At 39.7% G+C, this 20,356-nt stretch overlaps 1 protein-coding gene across 5 annotated transcripts in view; it reads left to right on the top strand.

Moving 5' to 3' along the window:
- The window catches only part of INPP1 (inositol polyphosphate-1-phosphatase), a 32,290-nt gene extending 12,612 nt beyond the window's left edge, over positions 1-19,678 (top strand). For 3 of the 5 annotated variants that reach the window (XM_008950604.5, XM_008950605.5, XM_003825276.4), the window contains exons 2-6: positions 8,134-8,401; positions 10,723-10,783; positions 14,793-14,993; positions 17,198-17,372; positions 18,939-19,678. In XM_008950604.5, coding sequence (XP_008948852.1) covers positions 8,198-8,401; positions 10,723-10,783; positions 14,793-14,993; positions 17,198-17,372; positions 18,939-19,497 — 1,200 coding nt within the window. In that variant the 5' untranslated portion in view covers positions 8,134-8,197 and the 3' untranslated portion in view covers positions 19,498-19,678. Of the gene's footprint in view, positions 1-7,738; positions 7,794-8,133; positions 8,402-10,722; positions 10,784-14,792; positions 14,994-17,197; positions 17,373-18,938 lie in introns of all 5 variants that reach the window. The other 2 variants (XM_008950602.5, XM_055108883.2) reach the window with 1 other exon arrangement.
- Positions 19,679-20,356: the final 678 nt, after the last annotated feature.

Raw genomic sequence — 20,356 nt, forward strand, 5'->3', positions numbered from 1 at the left:
GCAGTTCATAAGAGTTTCTGTTGCTCCATACCCTTAGCAAAACTTGAAATTTTCAGTCTTTTTTATTTTAGCTATTCCATTGGATACAGAGTGGCACCCTGTTGAGATTTTAAGTTGCATCTCCCTGATGACTAATATGGTAGACTGTGTTTCTGTATGTTTATTGGCCATTTGGATATCCTCCTGTATGAAGTGCCTATTCAAGCTTCTTGCCCTTGAACTGATTCTGAGAAGGTGAGTGAGCATTAGGTCGAGAAAGCAGGAAGAAGGGCGTGTCAACCAGAGGGAGGAGCATGTGCAAATTTACAATCTTCCCAGAGCAGGAGAGCAAATGGATAGTGCAAAATCAGCTACTAAAAGGCTAAACTTAATCAGAGCCCATGAGGTAATGACAGCAACATCACCCGGATCACATGAAATAAGACCCAGAAAGTACAGGCAGTCCCAAACTGTAATATTTGTTGGATCCTGAGAAATGTTTGACAGTCAAATATCTGAAAGTTGAACATGGCTTATACACTGGGAAAACAATTTAGTTTTCAATGAGCTAAAAGGCAGTATTGCAAATCTCTAGTAAGGCTTGTAGTACAGTTTCCCTCTGGCCTCACAGGAATCTCAGGGGAGGCTACCATTAGCAAGTGGCACAACACAGCGAGCCCCCCTCCATATTTAGTGTGGGCCCACTTCCATTCCCCTGTCCCTTCTGCACAAACAACCTCCAATCTTTAAAACTACTCCCCAAGGCAGCCCTTAAGTATGGAGCAAAGGAGAGGTGGGACGAAGTCTATGTTCCCCCTACAACAGCAATCTGATCTGAATAGAACTTTGGCCACTGCCATCATGTGGCCACCTACACAGACTCCTGGACAGCTGTACCCCCTTGGAAAAGGTCATGAGAAACACCTTCTTGTAAAACACCCAGATATTTCACGGAAGCTTGGCCTTTTCCACTAGCAGCAATAGCTGTCAGGCAGGCCCACCACGCAATAGCTTCAAATTGCCATTCCTCAGAAGATGAGAGACAGAATTCAGGATGTGAACCGTGGGGGTGGGGTGGAGTCAATGTGCAATGGGCAAAAATGTGTACTCTGTAAAGTGTTGAATTATCTGCCAGAAGAGGGAAATGTCAACAGAAGTGCTTTGACCCCCTTGCCTATTGATTAGAGAGCAGTTTTGTTTTGTGACAGGCCCTTATCTATGTCATCACCCTTCTGTCACTGTGGACAACAAAAGGGCACAGCCAGCTTCTGCTATAACCAGGCTCTTCACATGAGAAGGAGCACTCTGGGCCCTAGAATCCTCACAAAATATCTCCCTTGACAGAAAAATGGCTCTCCCAAGCCAGTCATAGACTGTCTACCGTGAAGCCAGAGTAGTCTCAGCCTCTAGGAGCCAGGGTTTCCACCCAGATGCCCAGAAACTGAAGCAATCAGATCTGGCCGACAAAAAGGAACTTTATTTGGGTTACTCAGAGAATTACAAGTAGTTCCCAGGCTTTGGATTTAATGGAGTAGTAAGTTTTAAGAAAAGGTTTCGGTGACCCATATAAACTTGCCAACCTCTTACTTTCTCAAGTTAAGACATGTGACTGTGGTTTCTGTGAGGTTGTATTTCATAGTCATAGCTATCATTTATTATCTGCCATGTGTAAAGCTCTGTGCTCTGTGATATTTTTCCAGAAATATCTCATTTGATCTTCACAACATCACTGCAAGGTAACTATTAATCTTTATATTAAAGGTAAAGAGAGAGTCTCAGAGAGGGTAAGAAAATACCTGATGCCACACAGCTAGTTAGTAGCAGAGTTAGGTTTTGAACCCAGGCCTTTCTGATTCAAAAGCCTGTGTATTTTCCACTATATAGTTTATCCCATCTGAAATATGTCTAAATTATTCAGATAGGATTTTTAAACCTCTGATGTTCTGATAATGTCTGGAAATTTGAGATTTATCTTTGTGGAGAGGTTTGGGTTTCCAAGAAAAGTCTTAAGAACCTTTTTTCCTTCTGACATACTTCAGTTCCTTTAGTAGTTCTCCAACTGGACTAGACAATCCTACAAAAGCAAAAGAGACCCTAATTCTATCTGACATTGTGACACAATTTTATGTTAAACATATAGATACGTACATTTGGTTTGAGATGGAAGGAATGAAACTTCTTTAAGCCCATTTTGCTGAAATGTGACTTGAAATAGATTGTTACAAAACAAGGCTTATGAGAGGTTCAGTGCTCACTGCAATATTAATTACTTGGCTGTTAAAGCGAATAGCTCTTAGTGGGAACGACTGCCTCACAGATGTTTCTTATTGACGACATAAATGGGGAGGAAAACACTATCCCATTTTCACTTTTGGCCAGAAAACAAAAGACAAAGGAATAGATTGTGTCAGCTAATAGATTGGGTCGCTAAGGTAACCAAGGCCTGTCTTTCAGGAGAGGTGTTAGGGGCTAAATTATGTTACTTCAAAATTCACATGTTGAAGCCCCAACCCCCAGTACCTCAGAATGGGACTGTACTTGCAGATAGGACCTTTAAAGTTTATGTGAGGTCATACAGGCGGATCCTAATCCAGTCTGACTGGCGTCCTTGTAAGAAAAGGGAGACATGCCAGAGATTAACGCCCACGGTGGAAAGGCCAGGTGAGGCCACAGTGAGAGGGGCCGTCTGCGAGCCAAGGAGCAAAGCCTCAGGAGAAACCAGTCCTGCTGACACCTTGCTCTTGGACTTCTAGTCCCCAGAACTGTGAGAAAGTGTGATTTTATTGTTAAGCTACCCAGTCTTAACAAACTAACACCAGAAGAATTAGGTATTGGGCATGCCCCCTGCCATCAATGCCATGGCAGTTAAGGGAGACATCAGTGGAACGTAATAGATGAGCTTTTACTACCCAGAAGGGTCCTTAACAGAGGCTGAAGATCAGCTGGAGAAAAGGTTTTTCTGAGAGTAAAAGGGAAGTCAAATAGTGACGTATAATGATCAAACCTAGTGACAGATATCAACTAGGGGTGTGTGTGTGTGTGCATTTTTTTTTTTTTTTTGCTATATAATGTACCTTATAATACTAATGTACTTATGATTATTATCCAACAATTACTGATTTTCCCTTATTTTAATAGTTAACAATTGATGAAAAGATTTCACTGGCCAGAGTACTGGTCAACAGTGTGGGCTTCTGCCAGCTTGCCTAGGTTTGAATCTTGTCCCACAACTTCCTAGCTCTGTGATTTTCAGTAAACAATCTCCTTGTGCCTCAGGTTCTTCATCTGTAAAATGGAGATAATAGTACCTACTTCCTAAGGTTATATAAGAATTAAATGAGTTAATACATGTAAGGTGCCTAGAAGGATGCCTGGCATATAGTAAGCACCTAGTAAATGTTAGCTGTTTCAATTTTAACCTATCTCTGCACAAGAATAACAGATAGCAAAATCATTGTACCTACATTGTTTCACCAAGATACCTGCCAGCAGGTGCCAGCTGCCACTAAAATTGCCAGCATAGAGGTAAAGAAAAATAAGCAACCTGGAGAACTGGAGCTATTAAATCTCAGTGTTTAGAGTTATACAGGATGCTGACAAAAATACAGATTCCTAGGGCTTGTCTCCAGAGATTCTGATTCACTAAGCTGGGGTAGAGTCCAGCAATCTGTTTTTTTAGAAGGCCATCTTGGGTAATTCTGATACAGGTAACTCTCAGAACATCCATTGAGAAATACTAATCAAAAGGAATTTCTTCTATAGTCAAGGCTATTAAATTATGGTAAATGCCATAACTTACTAATCATAAGTCTATAATAATTTTTATTTAAAGTATAATGTTGAAATAAAGTGGTCTTAGGTGAATGATGAGTATGTAAACTTACTTTTAAAAAAATCATCTACTTCATCACGCAGGTATCAAGCCTAGTACCCATTAGTGATGAAATAATCTGTACAACAAACCCCATGACATGGGTTTAGCTATATAACAAACCTGCACATGTAACCCTGAACTTAGAATAAAAGTTGAAAAAATAAATAAATAAATTTAAAAATCATCTGAAAGATAATTTCCATGAGTTTTAATAAAATGTATTGATAAAATGGAAGAATAAATTCTGCATTAGATGTAGCCTTCAGTTTCTCCATAGACAAATTATTTCAAGTTGAGCCATTCAAGGTTAGGATGAATTGTGCAATGCTTCCTTCAGGTTTGTGGCCTGCCTGTGTGAACTGAGTTGAGGATACATGGAGAGCCAGGGCCTTGGAGAAAGGGAAGTAGCTGAACAAATGCTGGGCTCATTAGCATGGCTGGTGAAAGTGGTTTCAATCTGAAACTGGGCAGTTCAACCTGGAACTTGACAAAATATGACAGTGTTGCGTAGGGCCAAAACGAAGAGTGAACTCTGGGATAACCTTGGAACTGAAAAACCTGATTATTGTGTTATGAGGAATTCCTAAAATCGGTAGACCTGTTCATTACAGGGCTGCAGTGAATAGCCAGTAGTTCTTTCCCATTGGTCAAGTTGCTGTGCTCGCTAAGCAGCAACTGCTCAGGTCAGGTGAGAGTGGTCATTATTGAGGAAATAAAGGTTGGGCCCAAAGAGGACAAATTCCAGATTACTGCAGCATTTGTGCTGAAACTCACCAGGGTTAAATTGATGAGCTTTCTGCGTGAAAGAAGGGAGTGGTGGTGATTTCTGGAGCTTGTAGTCAGGGTGATTAGCTCGCCTGAGTGTTCTTAGGGTGTTATAAGGAGTGTTTCTTGGTTATTCAACAGTGTAGTTAGTACCGTTTCTTTTAAGAAAAAAAAATTGATTTTAACACTTGAATAAAAGAAACACTGCTGATATTGTTTATCTTGAAAGCTTTCAAATCGGACTCCTTGAGATCTTCATGCTACTGTTAAGGTAAAACGCTATTTTGATACTGTTGGTTCATTGATTCTTCTGCCTTATAACCACAGAACATTTACTAAGAAATAAAAATTAAGGTTACTGAATGTATACTTTTGTGGCCATGTATTATACTGAGATATGTATGCATATCTGTGATTGTATATTATACATAAGTTATAATTTGTGGTATATATATGTCATATATGCCATCAATTATTTCTAAGGCAACGTGCCTCAGCTTTATTAATGCAGCTGTTTTTCCTAATGTTTAGATTCAAGTCAACTAAAGTAAATCTTCCTACATAGCATTCATTCCTGAAATAAAAGGCATTTAAGTAGGCAGGTGCTTTTGTTTGAGTTTTCACTAGATCTTTTCTATCACCTGAAAGCTTTTTGCATTATTACCACAGTCTCATTTTATTTAGACATTTGCCTCGAGGGGCTGAGACATTCTTATACCTTCATACTTAATTCCCCAAGACATTTAAAAATGTAATTTATTATTATAAAAGCACTGTATATTTCCTGTAGAGTATTTGAAAATTATAGAAAAGCATAATAAAAAATCATCCATAATTCCATTACTCAGTCATAACTACCATTAAAACATCACCTACTAATCTTCCTTTCAAGCTCTTTCTCTCTGTGTATGTGTATAAACACAAATGGATAACATACTCTCAAATTATATATGGTCATAGGTAGTTTTTCCACTTAACATTAGTGCATTGACATATTTCCATATTATTAAATATTCTTCAAAAACATGATTTTACCAACTGTATAGTATTTTGTTTTACCAATGTTTAAGATTATTTTCAACTTGTTGTAATATTAATCCTCCTTGTGCGGAAATATTTTAACTCAACTCTGATTGCCTTAACACAGATTGAGGAAAAACTGGAGTTACTGACTAAAGGCAGTGACATCTGTAGGGATCTTGACACATTTTTGTCAAATTGCCCTCTGGAAACCTAACTTGTTTGCATGCCCATTAGCAGAGCATCTGTTTCACCACATCTCCAAGAGGGAATGTAAACTTTAAAACATATACAATAGTCAAAGAGGATGTCTCGTTGCTTTTATGCCCTTTTCTTTTATTACTACTGAGACTAGACATATTTTCTCATAGTGGTTGACCTATAATCTTAAGGAGAGAACATATTTTTTAGCAAAATTGTTTAAGATCAACTATTACAAATTACATCTTACTCCCATTGCATCCGTGTCTTCAGAGTTGTACTAATTCTCAGCCTCCCAGAGTCCATTAAGGGAATTTTTTTTTTTTTTTTTTTTTTTTTTTTTTTTTTTTTTTTTTTGAGACAGAGTCTTGCTCTGTCACCCAGGCTGGAGTGCAGTGGCGTAATCTCGGCTCACTGCAACCTCCGCCTCCCAGGTTCAAGTGATTCTGTTCCTCAGTCTCCCGAGTAGCTGAGACTACAGGCGTGGAGCACCACGTCTGGCTAATTTTTGTATTTTTTTTTAGTAGAGATTCACCATGTTGGCCAGGCTGGTTTTGAACTCCTGACCTCAGGTGATCCATGCGCCTTGGCCTCCCAAAGTGCTGGGATTACAGGCATGAGCCACTGCGCCCAGTCCCGGCTAATTTTGATATTTTTAGTAGAGATGGGGTTTCACCATGTTAGCCAGGCTGGTCTTGAACTCCTGACCTCAAGTGATCCGCCTGCCTCGGCCTTCCAAAATGCTGGGATTACAGGTGTGAGCCACCATACCTGGCCTATTAAGGGAATTTCTTTTAATGAAGGAAACTGTATTATGATAATAAATAGCCTGGGCTTGTGTGCAGGAGCAATGCCAAGCCTTGCAGTTTAGCCTTCTGTAACCCTGAAGAAGTTACTTAACCTTGCTATACTTCAGCTTAACTATAAAACAGGGTTGATAATACAATAATTCTCATGAGATAGGAATTTTTCAAGCTTTTCCAGTAAGAGGTAGCTATTATTAAAAATGAGAACTGTTTCTCTCCTAATTGCAGGAAAGCCCCAACAGATATAATCAAGGTATGATAGCATAACACTCTTAGAAGCCAGAACTTTTCAAGTCTCAACAAGTTGCATGTTTCACCTCATTATTCAACCGTTTACTGGGTAAAAGAGCAGCATAGATAGTGGGACTTTTTTTTTAACGGGGTGTGAGGAAGTTGGCAATGAGATGGCTTGTGCTACTAGCCTAAGAATGACCTCAGGGCCTTGCAGGACACACAGTGCTTGCTGGTCTGAGGCTGGGCGCAGTGGCTCACACCTGTAGTCCCAGCACTTTGGGAGGCCGAGGTAGGAGGATCACTCGAGCGCAAGAGTTTGAGATTAGCCTGGTCAACATGGTAAAACTCCATCTCCACAAAAAATACAAAAATTAGCCTGGCGTGGTGGCATGCATCTGTAGTCCCAGCTACTCAGGAGGCTGAGGTGGGAAAATGACTTGAGCCCAGGAGGTCAAGGCTGCAATGAGCTGTGTTCACACCACTGCACTCCAGCCTGGGTGACAGACCCTGTCTCAAAAACAAAAACAGCAAAAAAGGTGCTAGCTGGTCTGGTACTTAGTACTTTAGAAAAGTTGCCCTGGATATCACGGTGAAACCCTGTCTCTACTAAAAATACAAAAAATTAGCCAGGCATGGTGGTGGGCGCCTGTAGTCCCACCTACTCGGGAGGCTGAGGCAGGAGGATGGCGTGAACCCGGGAGGTGGAGCTTGCAGTGAGCGGAGATCGCACAGCTGCACTCTAGCCTGGGTGACACAGTGAGACTCCGTCTCAAAAAAAAAAAAAAAAAAAGAAAAAAGAAAGTTGCCCTGGAACTGACAGCATAAGTCCTCATCCATTTCTTCTCCCTTCTTCCCACAGGGTGAAAGAAATCACTACTTCAATACTGCTGCTAAGCCTATGTGATCATTCTAAGGTCATTACAAGAATTTGACTTGCCTTTAGCATTGTGCTTGTGTGTCCATCTGCCTGTCTCTCTAGGGATTTAGATTTTCATTCAAAGATTTTTCTGTCACTGAGAATTTAATTCTTGGTATATTTTTGAGAGTATAAATTTTTTTTCAAGATTTAAAACAATAAGCTTCAAATGTTACATTGTATCTAGAGTCTTCCACACTGAGGGTGTGAATATGATATAGACTAGCTGTTCACCAGGCTGACCAGGTTAACTGCCAAATGGGTTGTTAGTAGTGCCAGAGGCACCCTGACATCACTCTCTGAACTGCTTTCTCTTTCACATTCTTGTATTTTTCCAGCTGACGGCCCAGAGGGTGGGTGCCAATTCCACCAGCAGCTGCAACTGAAAAGCAAGGTTCAGAAATGTCAGATATCCTCCGGGAGCTGCTCTGTGTCTCTGAGAAGGCTGCTAACATTGCCCGGGCGTGCAGACAGCAGGAAGCCCTCTTCCAGCTGCTGATCGAAGAAAAGAAAGAGGGAGAAAAGAACAAGAAGTTTGCAGTTGACTTCAAGACGCTGGCTGATGTACTGGTACAGGAAGTTATAAAACAGAATATGGAGAACAAGGTAAGAAAGGTCACAGCCAAGGTAACTGCAAAATAGTTGCATCTGTGGCTTTCCCCATCATAGAATAGCATGCCTTTTGCTCCTCACCCCTATCAGTATACTAGCACCTTGATTTCAAGTAAACATCTTGGATTTTCTTCCTCCTTGTCATGATTACAGTATTGATAAAATGTTCTTTGCAGGAAATCTTTAAAATACAGAAAATCAAATAAGAAAATAAAAATCACTCACAATTCTAATACCTAGAAATAAACACTTCAGTATAGAACCTTCCACTTACTAATGAATTTCTTCTGAATAAATAATACATGTTTTCTGGAAAATAAGCAAAAATAAGAACCCTCTTAGTCCCACCACTGGAGAAAACCATAGCTATGCTTTGATAAATATTATAACATTTTCCTTCTATGTGTATGTGTGTACATGACACATACAATGTATTGCAACAGAAATAAGAGCACACTGCTTTGTAACCTGTTTTTTTTTTTAACTTGATATGTTAAGTCCTACCTTGTGGATCTCATCATTTATCTAATGGTTTCTTCAGTTATGAGATTGTAGCTGGAGACTTAAAGTCTCCTTTATTCTAGTAGAAAAATACTGTTATTTGTTATAAACACACAAAGATGTTTATATGTTAATATAACAATGATTACGACTCTTTCTGGAGCTGACTAGAGAAACCGTATTAATAAGTAGAAATAATAATACTAGCAGCACTTATAAATGCTATGTGCCAGCCACTATTCTAAAGTCGTCGTTAAATATATTAACTTATTTAGCTCTTATAACAATTTGATGAAGAACTACTATTACAATGCAATGGGTGAAAAAAGGGAAGCACAGAGAGGTTAAGTAACTTGCCTAAGGTTGTACATCAAGTAAATGGTAGGGCCAGTTTTTGAACACAGGCAGACTGGCTCCAGAGTCTGTATTCTTTGCAATATTATATTGCCTTTTATATGATAATCTAACCATTACATTTGGGAGAATAGAACTTTATGGCAGAAAGCATTATAAAATATTGAAATAATTTCTATGAAATTTTCAAAATATTGAGAATCATTTAGAATCGTTTCAGTGAAATCTTGACCACAGGCAAAGAGATGAAATGCCATCATGAAATCTCTACAAACTATACTTTTTCATGTCATATAAAATCTTGCTCCGATAAACTAAATGAAGCAAATTTATTTTTCTTTTTTGCTTATCAATATAGTTGGGTGCAAGGGATGGTTGAGCAACTGGATTAAAAATGTATCAACATTAATTTTTATGGGCTAATATTTGCCTCAAAGCATTATAAAAATTTCAGGCAGTTGTTTATTCATGAGCTAAAATAAATGATATTCCATTTTAGCTGTATAAAATATCTTTATTTCATGAGGCTTTTGTCTTGTAATCTCAGAACTGGTCTTTAAGCAGGCTTGGGAGACTGAGTTTCAGCCCTTGATGAATGGGCTGGTTGCCAGCCCTTGTTGATTTGTACTGTCCCACAAAATAATATGAATAATAAGTGTTGTGGGCATTATTAAAGCTATTGGTCATCTGCAAATGACCGAGTTCAAATATTTGAAGCATGTCCTTGCTTTTGTTCCCTGAGAATATATGTATCAAAATTTAGGACATATTTTGAGAAAAATTATCTTTATTACAGAGAGGATCAGAAGCAAAATGCATCAGAAAGCTTCGTGATCATACAGAGATGATGGCAGATTCTTACTTGACTCCATTTATTCACTCTATATATTGATACTTAAATTATTGGCCAATAAAATCTTTCTCTTTTTTCATATCCCCTTCCTAGCCTGAATGATGATACATCTGAGAGTGGGGAAACAAACACCTGAAAATGAAAACAAAATCGAATGTTATCTATCCTCTAATTCCTTCTATCCAGTCTCAAGTCGTGCTTTTAGATACTTGATCAACGAAATTGCCTTGTATAAGCTACTGGGATGTTGTTTAAGAGCAATAGTTAAAACATGTCCTTTGCAAATATTCGAATTCTATGGCCCTTAAGTAGAAGGATGAAGTTTCTAGAAGTACTTTTGCAAACTAAACAGGACATAAGGGAACCAGGCATCTACCATGATTTTGACTTTCTAGAGGGGCAAAAGAACAGAAAAATATTAGAAAATTAAGCACTGAGCCAAGTTGACTTCGTTTTTTTATACTTGGATTGGTTTCTAGAATTGGAAATTTTGGAATTTCAGTTCTGATTGTGCTATTTAATTTGAAATATAAAATTGAAATCTGTTCAGAATTGAGCATATGTGTGGGTTTTTGTTTTGTTTTTCGTCATACTCTGAATCATTCAGTTTCCAGGCTTGGAAAAAAATATTTTTGGAGAAGAATCCAATGAGTTTACTAATGACTGGGGTAAGTATAAGAATCTTAATGTGCCTTTGTAATTTAATTATCATATGGTATTCTAGTCTCCAGTTTATACCATGAACTAAATGTTTGGAAGCCACTTACTGTAAACAACATAATATATTTGAATGTTAAGGTTCATTCAATTTCTACCTCAGAATATCATGCCATTTAACTTAAGTAGAGAGATGTGGTATCTTAGAATAATTTAGCAAGTCCATGTATCATTTTAGATATAAATCTGTGGCATTTAAGTAACTTATAACTCAAGCTTTGGGAAAATTGCATGGCCCTTTGGGAATCTAATGTAAGTTATTAATGCCCCAAAGATGCCCATCTACAAAATTGTGCAGACAATTTCAGATCCTAGGTTTAAACCCATCTGTGCGCTCTTGGGGAAGTCCATGGACCTTGGCTAAAAGTACAGAGGTGGCCATGGTTCTGAAATACTGTGTGATCTTGAGCAAATCACCTCATCATTTCTCTAAGTCTCAGAACCTCTGTGAAGTACTTGGATTAACTAAAAGATTCCTTTTAGTACTAAGTTTTTTGGTTTGTTTGTTTGTTTTTGAGACAGAGTTGCTCTGTTGCCCAGGCTGGAGTGCAGTGGCACAATCTCGGTTCACTGCAACCTCCACCTCTTGGATTCAAGCCATTCTCCTGCCTCGTCCTCCTGAGTGGCTGGGATTACAAGCATGTGCCACCACACCCGGCTAATTTTTGTATTTTTAGTTAGAGATGGGATTTCACCATGTTGGCCAGGCTAGTCTCAAACTCCTGACCTCAGGTAATCTGATTTCTTTCAGAGAAACAATTTTGTTTTTTAGTTTGTTTGGATTTAATAGTAGAAGAATAAAATAGTGAACATTAAATACTGATCATGTGACAAATACTTATATATCTAGAAACACAATTACAGAGAAAAAATGAATTTCTAGATTAACTCTGAAAATTTTTTAGTCTCCTTCATGCACCACATATTAAGATGCAGTTAGTTCTATGTTAGTAATAAGGGAAAGAAATCTTTTAAACCTCTGAAGGTTAAAAATAACACTTATGCCTGACTTATAAGCAATCTTACATTTAAAAATCTACGCTTGACTACTTCACAAACAGTTATTTTAATACATCATTTGTCTAGAATTATAGAGGCAAAAGGCATAGCCACATCCATTTTCCTGTTTGTTAAAAGGGCAGAGAAATGTGGAGAGAGGAAGAGGAGAGATGGTGATGATGATATTGCAGGCAAGACCAGATCATAGGAAGGGATTTAGATTTCCCTCTCAGTGGGATGGGAGGTCTCTGGCAAATTTCAAGCAAAGGAGTGATATAATTTCTTCCTTTGAATGATCCCATAAGTTTTACTGAGCCCAGAGTAGGTGTGCAGTAAGTAGCCATTATTAGCTTTATTATTCCCCAACTTTAACAGTCTAATTTCCTTTGAATTAAGTTAATTTAACTAAATTTGACTGTTTCTTGCTGATTCAGTCATCACTGTAATAGATGTATATTGTGCTTCCCACACTTTACTGGTCATGTAATCGCCTCAGGATCTTGTTAAAATTCAGTAGGTCGGCCGGGCGCGGTGGCTCACGCCTGTAATCCCAGCACTTTGGGAGGCCAGGGCGGGTGGATCACGAGGTCAGGAAATTGAGTCCATCCTGGCTAACACGGTGAAACCCCGTCTCTACTTAAAAAATACAAAAAAATTAGCCGGGCGTGGTGGCGGGCGCCTGTAGTCCCAGATATTCAGGAGGCTGAGGCAGGAGAATGGCGTGAACCCGGGAGGCGGAGCTTGCAGTGAGCGGAGATCGCACCACTGCACTCCAGCCTGGGTGACAGAGCAAGACTCCGTCTCAAAAAAAAAAAAAATTTTTCAGTAGGTCTGGGGTGGCATCTGAGGTTCTGATTTTTTTTTTTTTTTGGTTAGATGGAGTCTCCCTCTGTTGCCCAGGCTGGAGTGCAGTGGCACAATCTTGGCTCACTGCAGCCTCCGCCTCCCAAATTCAAGCGATTCTCCTGCCTCAGCCTCCCAAGTAGCTGGGATTACAGACATGCTAAGCTACCTGCCACCACGCCTAGCTAATTTTTTTATACTTTTATTAGAGACAGGGGTTTCACTATGTTGACCAGGGTGGTCTTGAATTCCTGACCTCAAGTGATCTGCTTACCTCAGCCTCCTAAAGTGCTGGGATTACAGGCATGAGCCACCACGCTCAGCCTAAGGTTCTGACTTTCTAATAAGCTCCCAGCTGATATAGACACTGCTGGTCCTTGGAATAAGAAGGGTAGAAGTAGCTACCTAGATAGCTACTAGATAGCTAGGAGTATCTAAAACGTTCCAAAGTGCCATGTTTTATTAGTTTTTAAGATTTTTTTTCCTCCACTGCTGTCACTTCTTGTTGCTATTAACTTGCCTATTTTTTACCAGCCTCTTCCCTCACTTCTGTCAAGGGCTGAAACCAGATTAATCAAGGGTCTAAGAAGCATGTTTAAAGCGATGGTAAAGCACCTGGCCTCGGTAACTTATCGTTTCATTTGAAGAAGCAGCTTTGCTTATGTTCTGGTTCTCAATGGGCTCCACAGAGGAGAGCTATTTATATGTATACCATTTAGAGGCATAAAGTTTTACTACATTTAAAGATTGGCATATACCATTTTATGTTACTTAGCATAAACAATTTTAAGTTAAAAGCAATATCATATAAGGAGGTAGAAGCACTTCGGTGTGTTGAAAAACCTCCATTCTTTTCAATAACATATTCAGACACGAACAGGGTGACTTAAGTATATAAAAAGTCAAAAGACAAATTTTAAAAAGATTAATGATCAGGAATTCAGGAATTGTTAACTGGCCTATGTATCCCTTAACTGGGATACAAAATTGTGCCCACATGGGCATTTTTCTAGGGAGGTCTTTTGATTCCTGAAACCCATCCCTTACTATTCAGGTTAAGTGCCTGGGTAGCCACTGAGCATCTGACTTGATGAAGCCCTACCAGGTGATTCTGGCAGTCAGCCAGGCGTAGGAACTGCTGGGATGGATATATTGCCCTCAATCTAAGTGCACAGCTTTTGATTCACTCTCTCACTGGCTCACTCTCTCTCTGTCTCTCTTGCTTGCTCTCTCGCTCTCTCTGTCTCAATCTTTGTCTCATTCTCTCGCTGTCTCTCTCGCTCTCTGTCTCTCTTGCTCTGTCTCTCTCTGTGTCTCTTGCTCTGTCTCGCTCTCTTGCTCTGTCTCACTGTCTCTCGCTCACTGTCTGTCTCACTCTTTTGCTCTCTCTCTCGCTCTCTCGCTCTGTCTTGCTCTCTCTCGCTCGCTCTCTGTCTCACTCTTTTGCTCTCTCTGTCTCTCTGTCTCTTTCACTCTGTCTCTCTCAGTCTCTCCCTGAATCTCTCGCTCTCTGTCTCGCTCTGTCTCTCTTGCTCTCTATCGCTCTTTCGCTGTCTCTCTCGCTCTTTGTCTCTCTTGCTCTCTCTGTCTCTTGCTCTCTCACTCTGTTGCTCTCTGTCTTGCTCTCTCGCTCTGTCTCTCTCGCTTGCTCTCTGTCTCACTCTTTCCCTCTGTCTCTTTCACTCTTCCTGTCTCTCTCTCTCTCGCTCTCTGTCTCTCTCGCTCTGTCTCACTCTCTCTGTCTCACTCTCGCTCTGTCTCTCTCTTGCTTGCTCTGTCTCACTCTTTTGCTCTGTCTCTTTCACTCCCCCTGTCTGTCTCTCTTGCTCTCACTCTGTCTCACTCTGTCTCACTCTATCTCGCTCTCTCTGTCTTGCTCTCTCTGTCTCTCACTCTTTCACTGTGTCTCTCGCTCTCTCTGTGTGTCTCTCTCTCACTCTCTTGCTCTGTCTCTCTCACTCTTTCACTCTGTCTCGCTCTCTGTGTCTCTCGCTCTCTCTCTGTCTCTCTCTCTCGCTCTCTCTGTCTCTCTCACTCTTTAGCTCTCTCTATCTCTCTCTGTTCTTTCTCCACTGAAACTCTTGAAATGTAATGGCTTATCGTGTGGCTTTACCCTAGGGGAAAAGATTACCTTGAGGTTGTGTTCAACAGAGGAAGAAACAGCAGAGCTTCTTAGCAAAGTCCTCAATGGTAACAAGGTGGCATCTGAAGCATTAGCCAGGGTTGTTCATCAGGATGTTGCCTTTACTGACCCAACTCTGGATTCCACAGAGATCAATGTTCCACAGGACATTTTGGGAATTTGGGTGGACCCCATAGGTAAGTATAGGAAAGTATGTTTGTTCTTATTTGCAATCTTTTTTTTGGTGGTGGGGTTGGGGGTGGGTGTTGGAAAAATAAAAATTATTGAGTGTAGTTTAACTCTGCTAGAAGTTTTTAAAATTTTAAAGTTTTAAAACAATGAGAGTTGAGGTGTATGTGTCATGTGTTCTGTATATATACATATATATTATAGCCGTGTGTATATATATACATATCTATAACAGGTGTGTGTATATACACACACATACATACAGGCACACATGCAAAGATGAATTAACTTATCTTCAAAAGACTTCAGGGACCAGACTGGTAAGTAAATGAGAGAATGAAGTGAGAGCAGTTATGACCAATTGAGCACACATGCCATTTAAAGAGCACTTAGCTTTAGCAGATTGTTGCCATATGGGAGTACAGGCCAGCTCTTCAGATTTTTAAAGAGAAACCAAAATCCAAGGTGTTCAGCGATATATCCCAATTTCTAACCGTTAGCTACTAATTCAGTTAAACAAGGAAACAATCAAAAAAACACAGTACAGGTCAAGCAAAAAGCTGAATGTGACGCCTGAGCAGTTTGTGAGACCTGCATGAGCTCTACATTTTTTTTGGTCATGATTGTGATAGAACCATAATGTATAATCCATTGTTTTGAAAATGTAACCCTTTTTTTTGAGACAGAGTCTCGTGTTGCACACAGGCTGGAGTGCAGTGGCACAGTCAGAACTCACTCACTGCAGCCTTGTCCTCCTGAGCTCAAGCGATCCTCCTATCTCAGCTTCCCAAGTAGCTGGGACCCAAGTAGGTGGCACAGTTGCATGCCACCTCACTAGGCTAATTTTTTATATTGTTTTTAGAGAAGGGGTTTTTACCATGTTTCCCAGGCTGGTCTCGAACTCCTGGGTTCAAGCGATCTGTCTGCCTCGGCCTCCTAAAGTGCTAGGATTACAGGCATGACCTACCATGCCCAGCCAGCCTTTATCTTCAATGATGCTATTAATACAAGTTCTAGGTAATAATTTTAATAAGCTCCCCCTTCCTTTTTTTTCTTCCCCACCCAACACAATGGGACCATTCAAGGACCAGGCAAACTCCTCTCTGGGCCCTTCCCATCCTACAAGTGCATTCACAGGATGATACTGAAATGGGTTTAATCTTCAGATAATTATATCACATTCAGCCAGTGGATGATATATGGAAACTAAAAACCTTTCCCCAAATCTTTGATCATTTAAGGGTAAATTGGCATCAGTTATAGTTTCTGAGGGACAGAGATCTCCTGTTTCTTGGTTCCACCCTGAATTGATTCTGTTTTTGAGCTCTTTGAGTCTTTTGCCAGGCACATCCTTAGCCGTGTGTTGACTCCCTAGACGTCGGCAGTCAGCTGCTGGCATGTACATCTCTTAAGGGGAAACCTAGTTTCTCTGCCTCTGTTTCATAGGAGCTCCGTTAATTTCTTTTTTTGGTGCCACCATGATTGTCTCTTTCTTCCTTCTAACTTGAGGGACCAAATAATAATAGTAAAAGATAATATTACCTGTGACCTATTACAGGAGGGGGGCTTTTCTTTTTTTCTTTTCCTTTTTAAAATGTTTGTGGGTACATAATAGGTGTATATATTTATGGGGTACATGAGATGTTTTGACACAGGCACGCAATGTGAGATAAGCACATCATAGAGAATGGGTTATCCATCCCTTTGAGCATTTATCCTTTGAGTAATAAACAATCTAGTTACACTCTTTACTTTAAAACGTACAGTTAAGTTCTTATTGATTATAGTTACCCTATTGTGCTATCAAATAGTAGGTCTTTTTTTTTCACCCATTGGAAGGAGGCTTTTCCATCTCACATTGTACTAGTCCTCTGATTAGTAGTATTTCTAAAATAATCCCACCAATTATTCTGGTTATTACTTTTTCAATGCTTTTGATAAGTAACAAATATTTGAATGCCTGTGATATACAAATTGCTATGCCACAGGAACTATAGACACATCCTCTCCCTTCAAGAGTTCTCACAGTCAGGAAAATGAAACACAAGCAATTTAAAAGTAAAGTACAAGAGGCCAAATAACAATTCAATACAGTGACATCCAAAGGTAAAAAATTATTGGTTACCAAATCAGTAGAAGAGAGAAGTCATATGGAACAGAGTCTTCTAAATGATCTTTACCTGAATCCAAACACATTTGTTTCCTTTTTCAGATTCAACTTATCAGTATATAAAAGGTTCTGCTGACATTAAATCCAACCAGGGAATCTTCCCCTGTGGACTTCAGTGTGTCACCATTTTAATTGGTGTCTATGACATACAGACAGGGGTTCCCCTGATGGGAGTCATCAATCAACCTTTTGTGTCACGAGATCCAAACACCCTCAGGTAAAAGGCAAATATTTTTGGTATATTATGGTTGTTAGAACTTATGACCTCAGCTTTGCTTGTTGTTAGGATTATCACTATATGACATTCCCATGACTTAACACATGGGAGTGTTGCCATTGAAAGTCTGCGTATTTGAATTAAAGTTCTATTTTCAATCTTGGATTTGCATAATTTTATTTCAGGCCAAGTGCATGCTGGTAGAAATTTTAAAATTAATACTATCCTGTAGAAATTATAGTTTTACATTTGGAATATAGTAATCCTGTTCCCTGTTTCTAGAATCCACTCAAAACCAGATAAGTAGAGTGGTGGTAACACTGCCTTCCAATACATTGGGAATAAGACAGCTGCCATCGCTGTATAGCCAGTTGAACCTTGGTATAATTTTAGAAGTTCAAAACAAAATGTGAAAATTATCCAATGAAAAGATTGGTAGGCATGGCCAGGATCAGAACCTAACTCACACTCCCTTTCTGCCTCCTCCCTTCCACTCTTCCATGCACTCTTAAACAGAGCGTAGAAAGTGGCCAGGACTCAGCTGCCTCTGATCCATGGCCTGTGCTTTGGGGTTGACTCCAGGGCATGGCAAAGTCCAGGTGGAACAAGCAGTTCAGCTTTTTATTGAAATAGGTCATATTTTTTCACTTATATAGGATTACATATTTTTATTGAACCTGAGCTGCTTCAAGTAACAATCATTTGCTCTTTAATAGTCATAAGTTTATACCTCTTAAGTTTTAATATTTTCCCCCTACCCCCACCATCTTCCAAACTAAAAATAGATTTCTGCTATCTTTAAAAGGTTAATAAGAAATTAAAAAGAATTGGAACAATATGCAGACATAATCATGGCCTAGAAATGGAGGTGGTCAACAAAATAGTTTATGGCACAGATTCAGAGTGAGACTTTGTGGGTTTGAATGCAGATTCTACCACTTTCTAGCTGAGTGGGCCTCAGCAAGCTACTTACTTTCTCTAAGCCTGTTTCCTTATCTGTAAATATGTAACAACATAGACAGTAAGTTAAGCATTGATAAAGGGAAGGTGCTATAATTATTGTGGTTGCCAAAACTAATAACATTGAGTCCATCTTTCTTTGTGTTGGAAGCCAACGTGAAACTAGTGAATAAGAGAATGAAAAGGAGTTACCAAATAAAGAAAAACTTGTTATAAGGATTGTAGAATATTTGCAGATCAAAAAGAGATATCACTTTTCTATTCCTTTTTCCCTACTAAACTTTAAATACTAAAAGTTGTAATAAAATTTTGCAATGGTTCTGGAAGCTGGAAACCCCATAAATGTTTTAGTGTTGTCCTAGATTGATGTGATAATGCCATAAAATTGAAAGCATTTCTAATTGCAACAACTCAGGCAGCTGCATGCATATGAGTAACTTTCTGAAATAAACTAGCTACCTGATATCTATTCCTAGGCTTAAAGGTGTTAAGATTCACCATGTTGTGATGAATTGTGTATTTCTTCGTATCATTAAGTTTGAAAGTGACATCAGTAATGAAAAACAAATGTGATAATCATCACCAATTGAAATTTTTCTTCCACAGGTGGAAAGGACAGTGCTATTGGGGCCTTTCTTACATGGGGACCAACATGCATTCACTACAGCTCACCATCTCTAGAAGAAACGGCAGTGAAACACACACTGGAAACACCGGCTCTGAGGCAGCATTCTCCCCCAGTTTTTCAGCCGTAATTAGTACAAGTGAAAAGGAGACTATCAAAGCTGCATTGTCACGTGTGTGTGGAGATCGCATATTTGGGGCAGCTGGGGCTGGTTATAAGAGCCTATGTGTTGTCCAAGGCCTCGTTGACATTTACATCTTTTCAGAAGATACCACATTCAAGTGGGACTCTTGTGCTGCTCATGCCATACTGCGGGCCATGGGTGGGGGAATAGTAGACTTGAAAGAATGCTTAGAAAGAAATCCAGAAACAGGGCTTGATTTGCCACAGTTGGTGTACCACGTGGAAAATGAGGGTGCTGCTGGGGTGGATCGGTGGGCCAACAAGGGAGGACTCATTGCATACAGATCCAGGAAGCGGCTGGAGACATTCCTGAGCCTCCTGATCCAAAACCTGGCACCTGCAGAGACGCATACCTAGAGGAACTCTAACCCCGGTGTACCTGTATAAACTGAACTGTGAAACTGTTTCGATTATCTCTGTCTTTTGAGGATGGCTTTGTCCTGTTGCTGGTTAACATTCACCTTCCTCTTTTGAGGAGTATTTTTCCATTATGTATTCATAATAATGTTAATTTCAATAAATGACATTCATGCAGCAATTATATTGGTGTATGAAATTCTTACAGTGAATATTGTGCTGTTAGTGCTGCTTGAAACATTCAATAAAATATTGACCAGGAGCAGTGGCTCATGCCTGTAATCCCAGGACTTGGGGAGGCCAAGACGGGCGGATCACGAGGTCAAGAAATCAAGACCATCCTGGCCAACATGGTGAAACCCCATCTCTACTAAAAATATAAAAATTAGCTGGGCTTGGTGGTGTGTGCCTGTAGTCCCAGCTACTCAGGAGGCTGAGGCAGGAGAATCGCTTGAACCCGGGAGGCATAGGTTGCAGTGAGCCGAGATTGTGCCATTGCACTCCAGCCTGGTGACAAAGCGAGACTGTCTCAAAAAAAAAAAAAAAATTGATGAACGAGGAAAAAATCCTGTTAAATTAGTAAAACTATGCTAAACATCTAAGCGATAGAAATTTCTCTGAAATATAAGGGAGAATACAGGAGGGGTTTGCTTGAGTTTTGTTTCCTCTCGAAGGGAAAAATCTGCAATTTTAGCCTGTTGGCAGAACATTTAGAACTTAATCTGCGTAAGTTAGCCAAGTTTATGTACTTTTAACAGTATTCTTGTATTTCTTATAGGAAGTAAAGCCTGGAACACTGTGGGCTCCCCCTTTGCAGAGACAGGGAGGGAGAGACAGGGATACACACACACACACACAC

This window comes from Pan paniscus, chromosome 13, assembly GCF_029289425.2.
Source record: "Pan paniscus chromosome 13, NHGRI_mPanPan1-v2.0_pri, whole genome shotgun sequence".
In the NCBI taxonomy this organism is placed as follows: domain Eukaryota; kingdom Metazoa; phylum Chordata; class Mammalia; order Primates; family Hominidae; genus Pan; species Pan paniscus.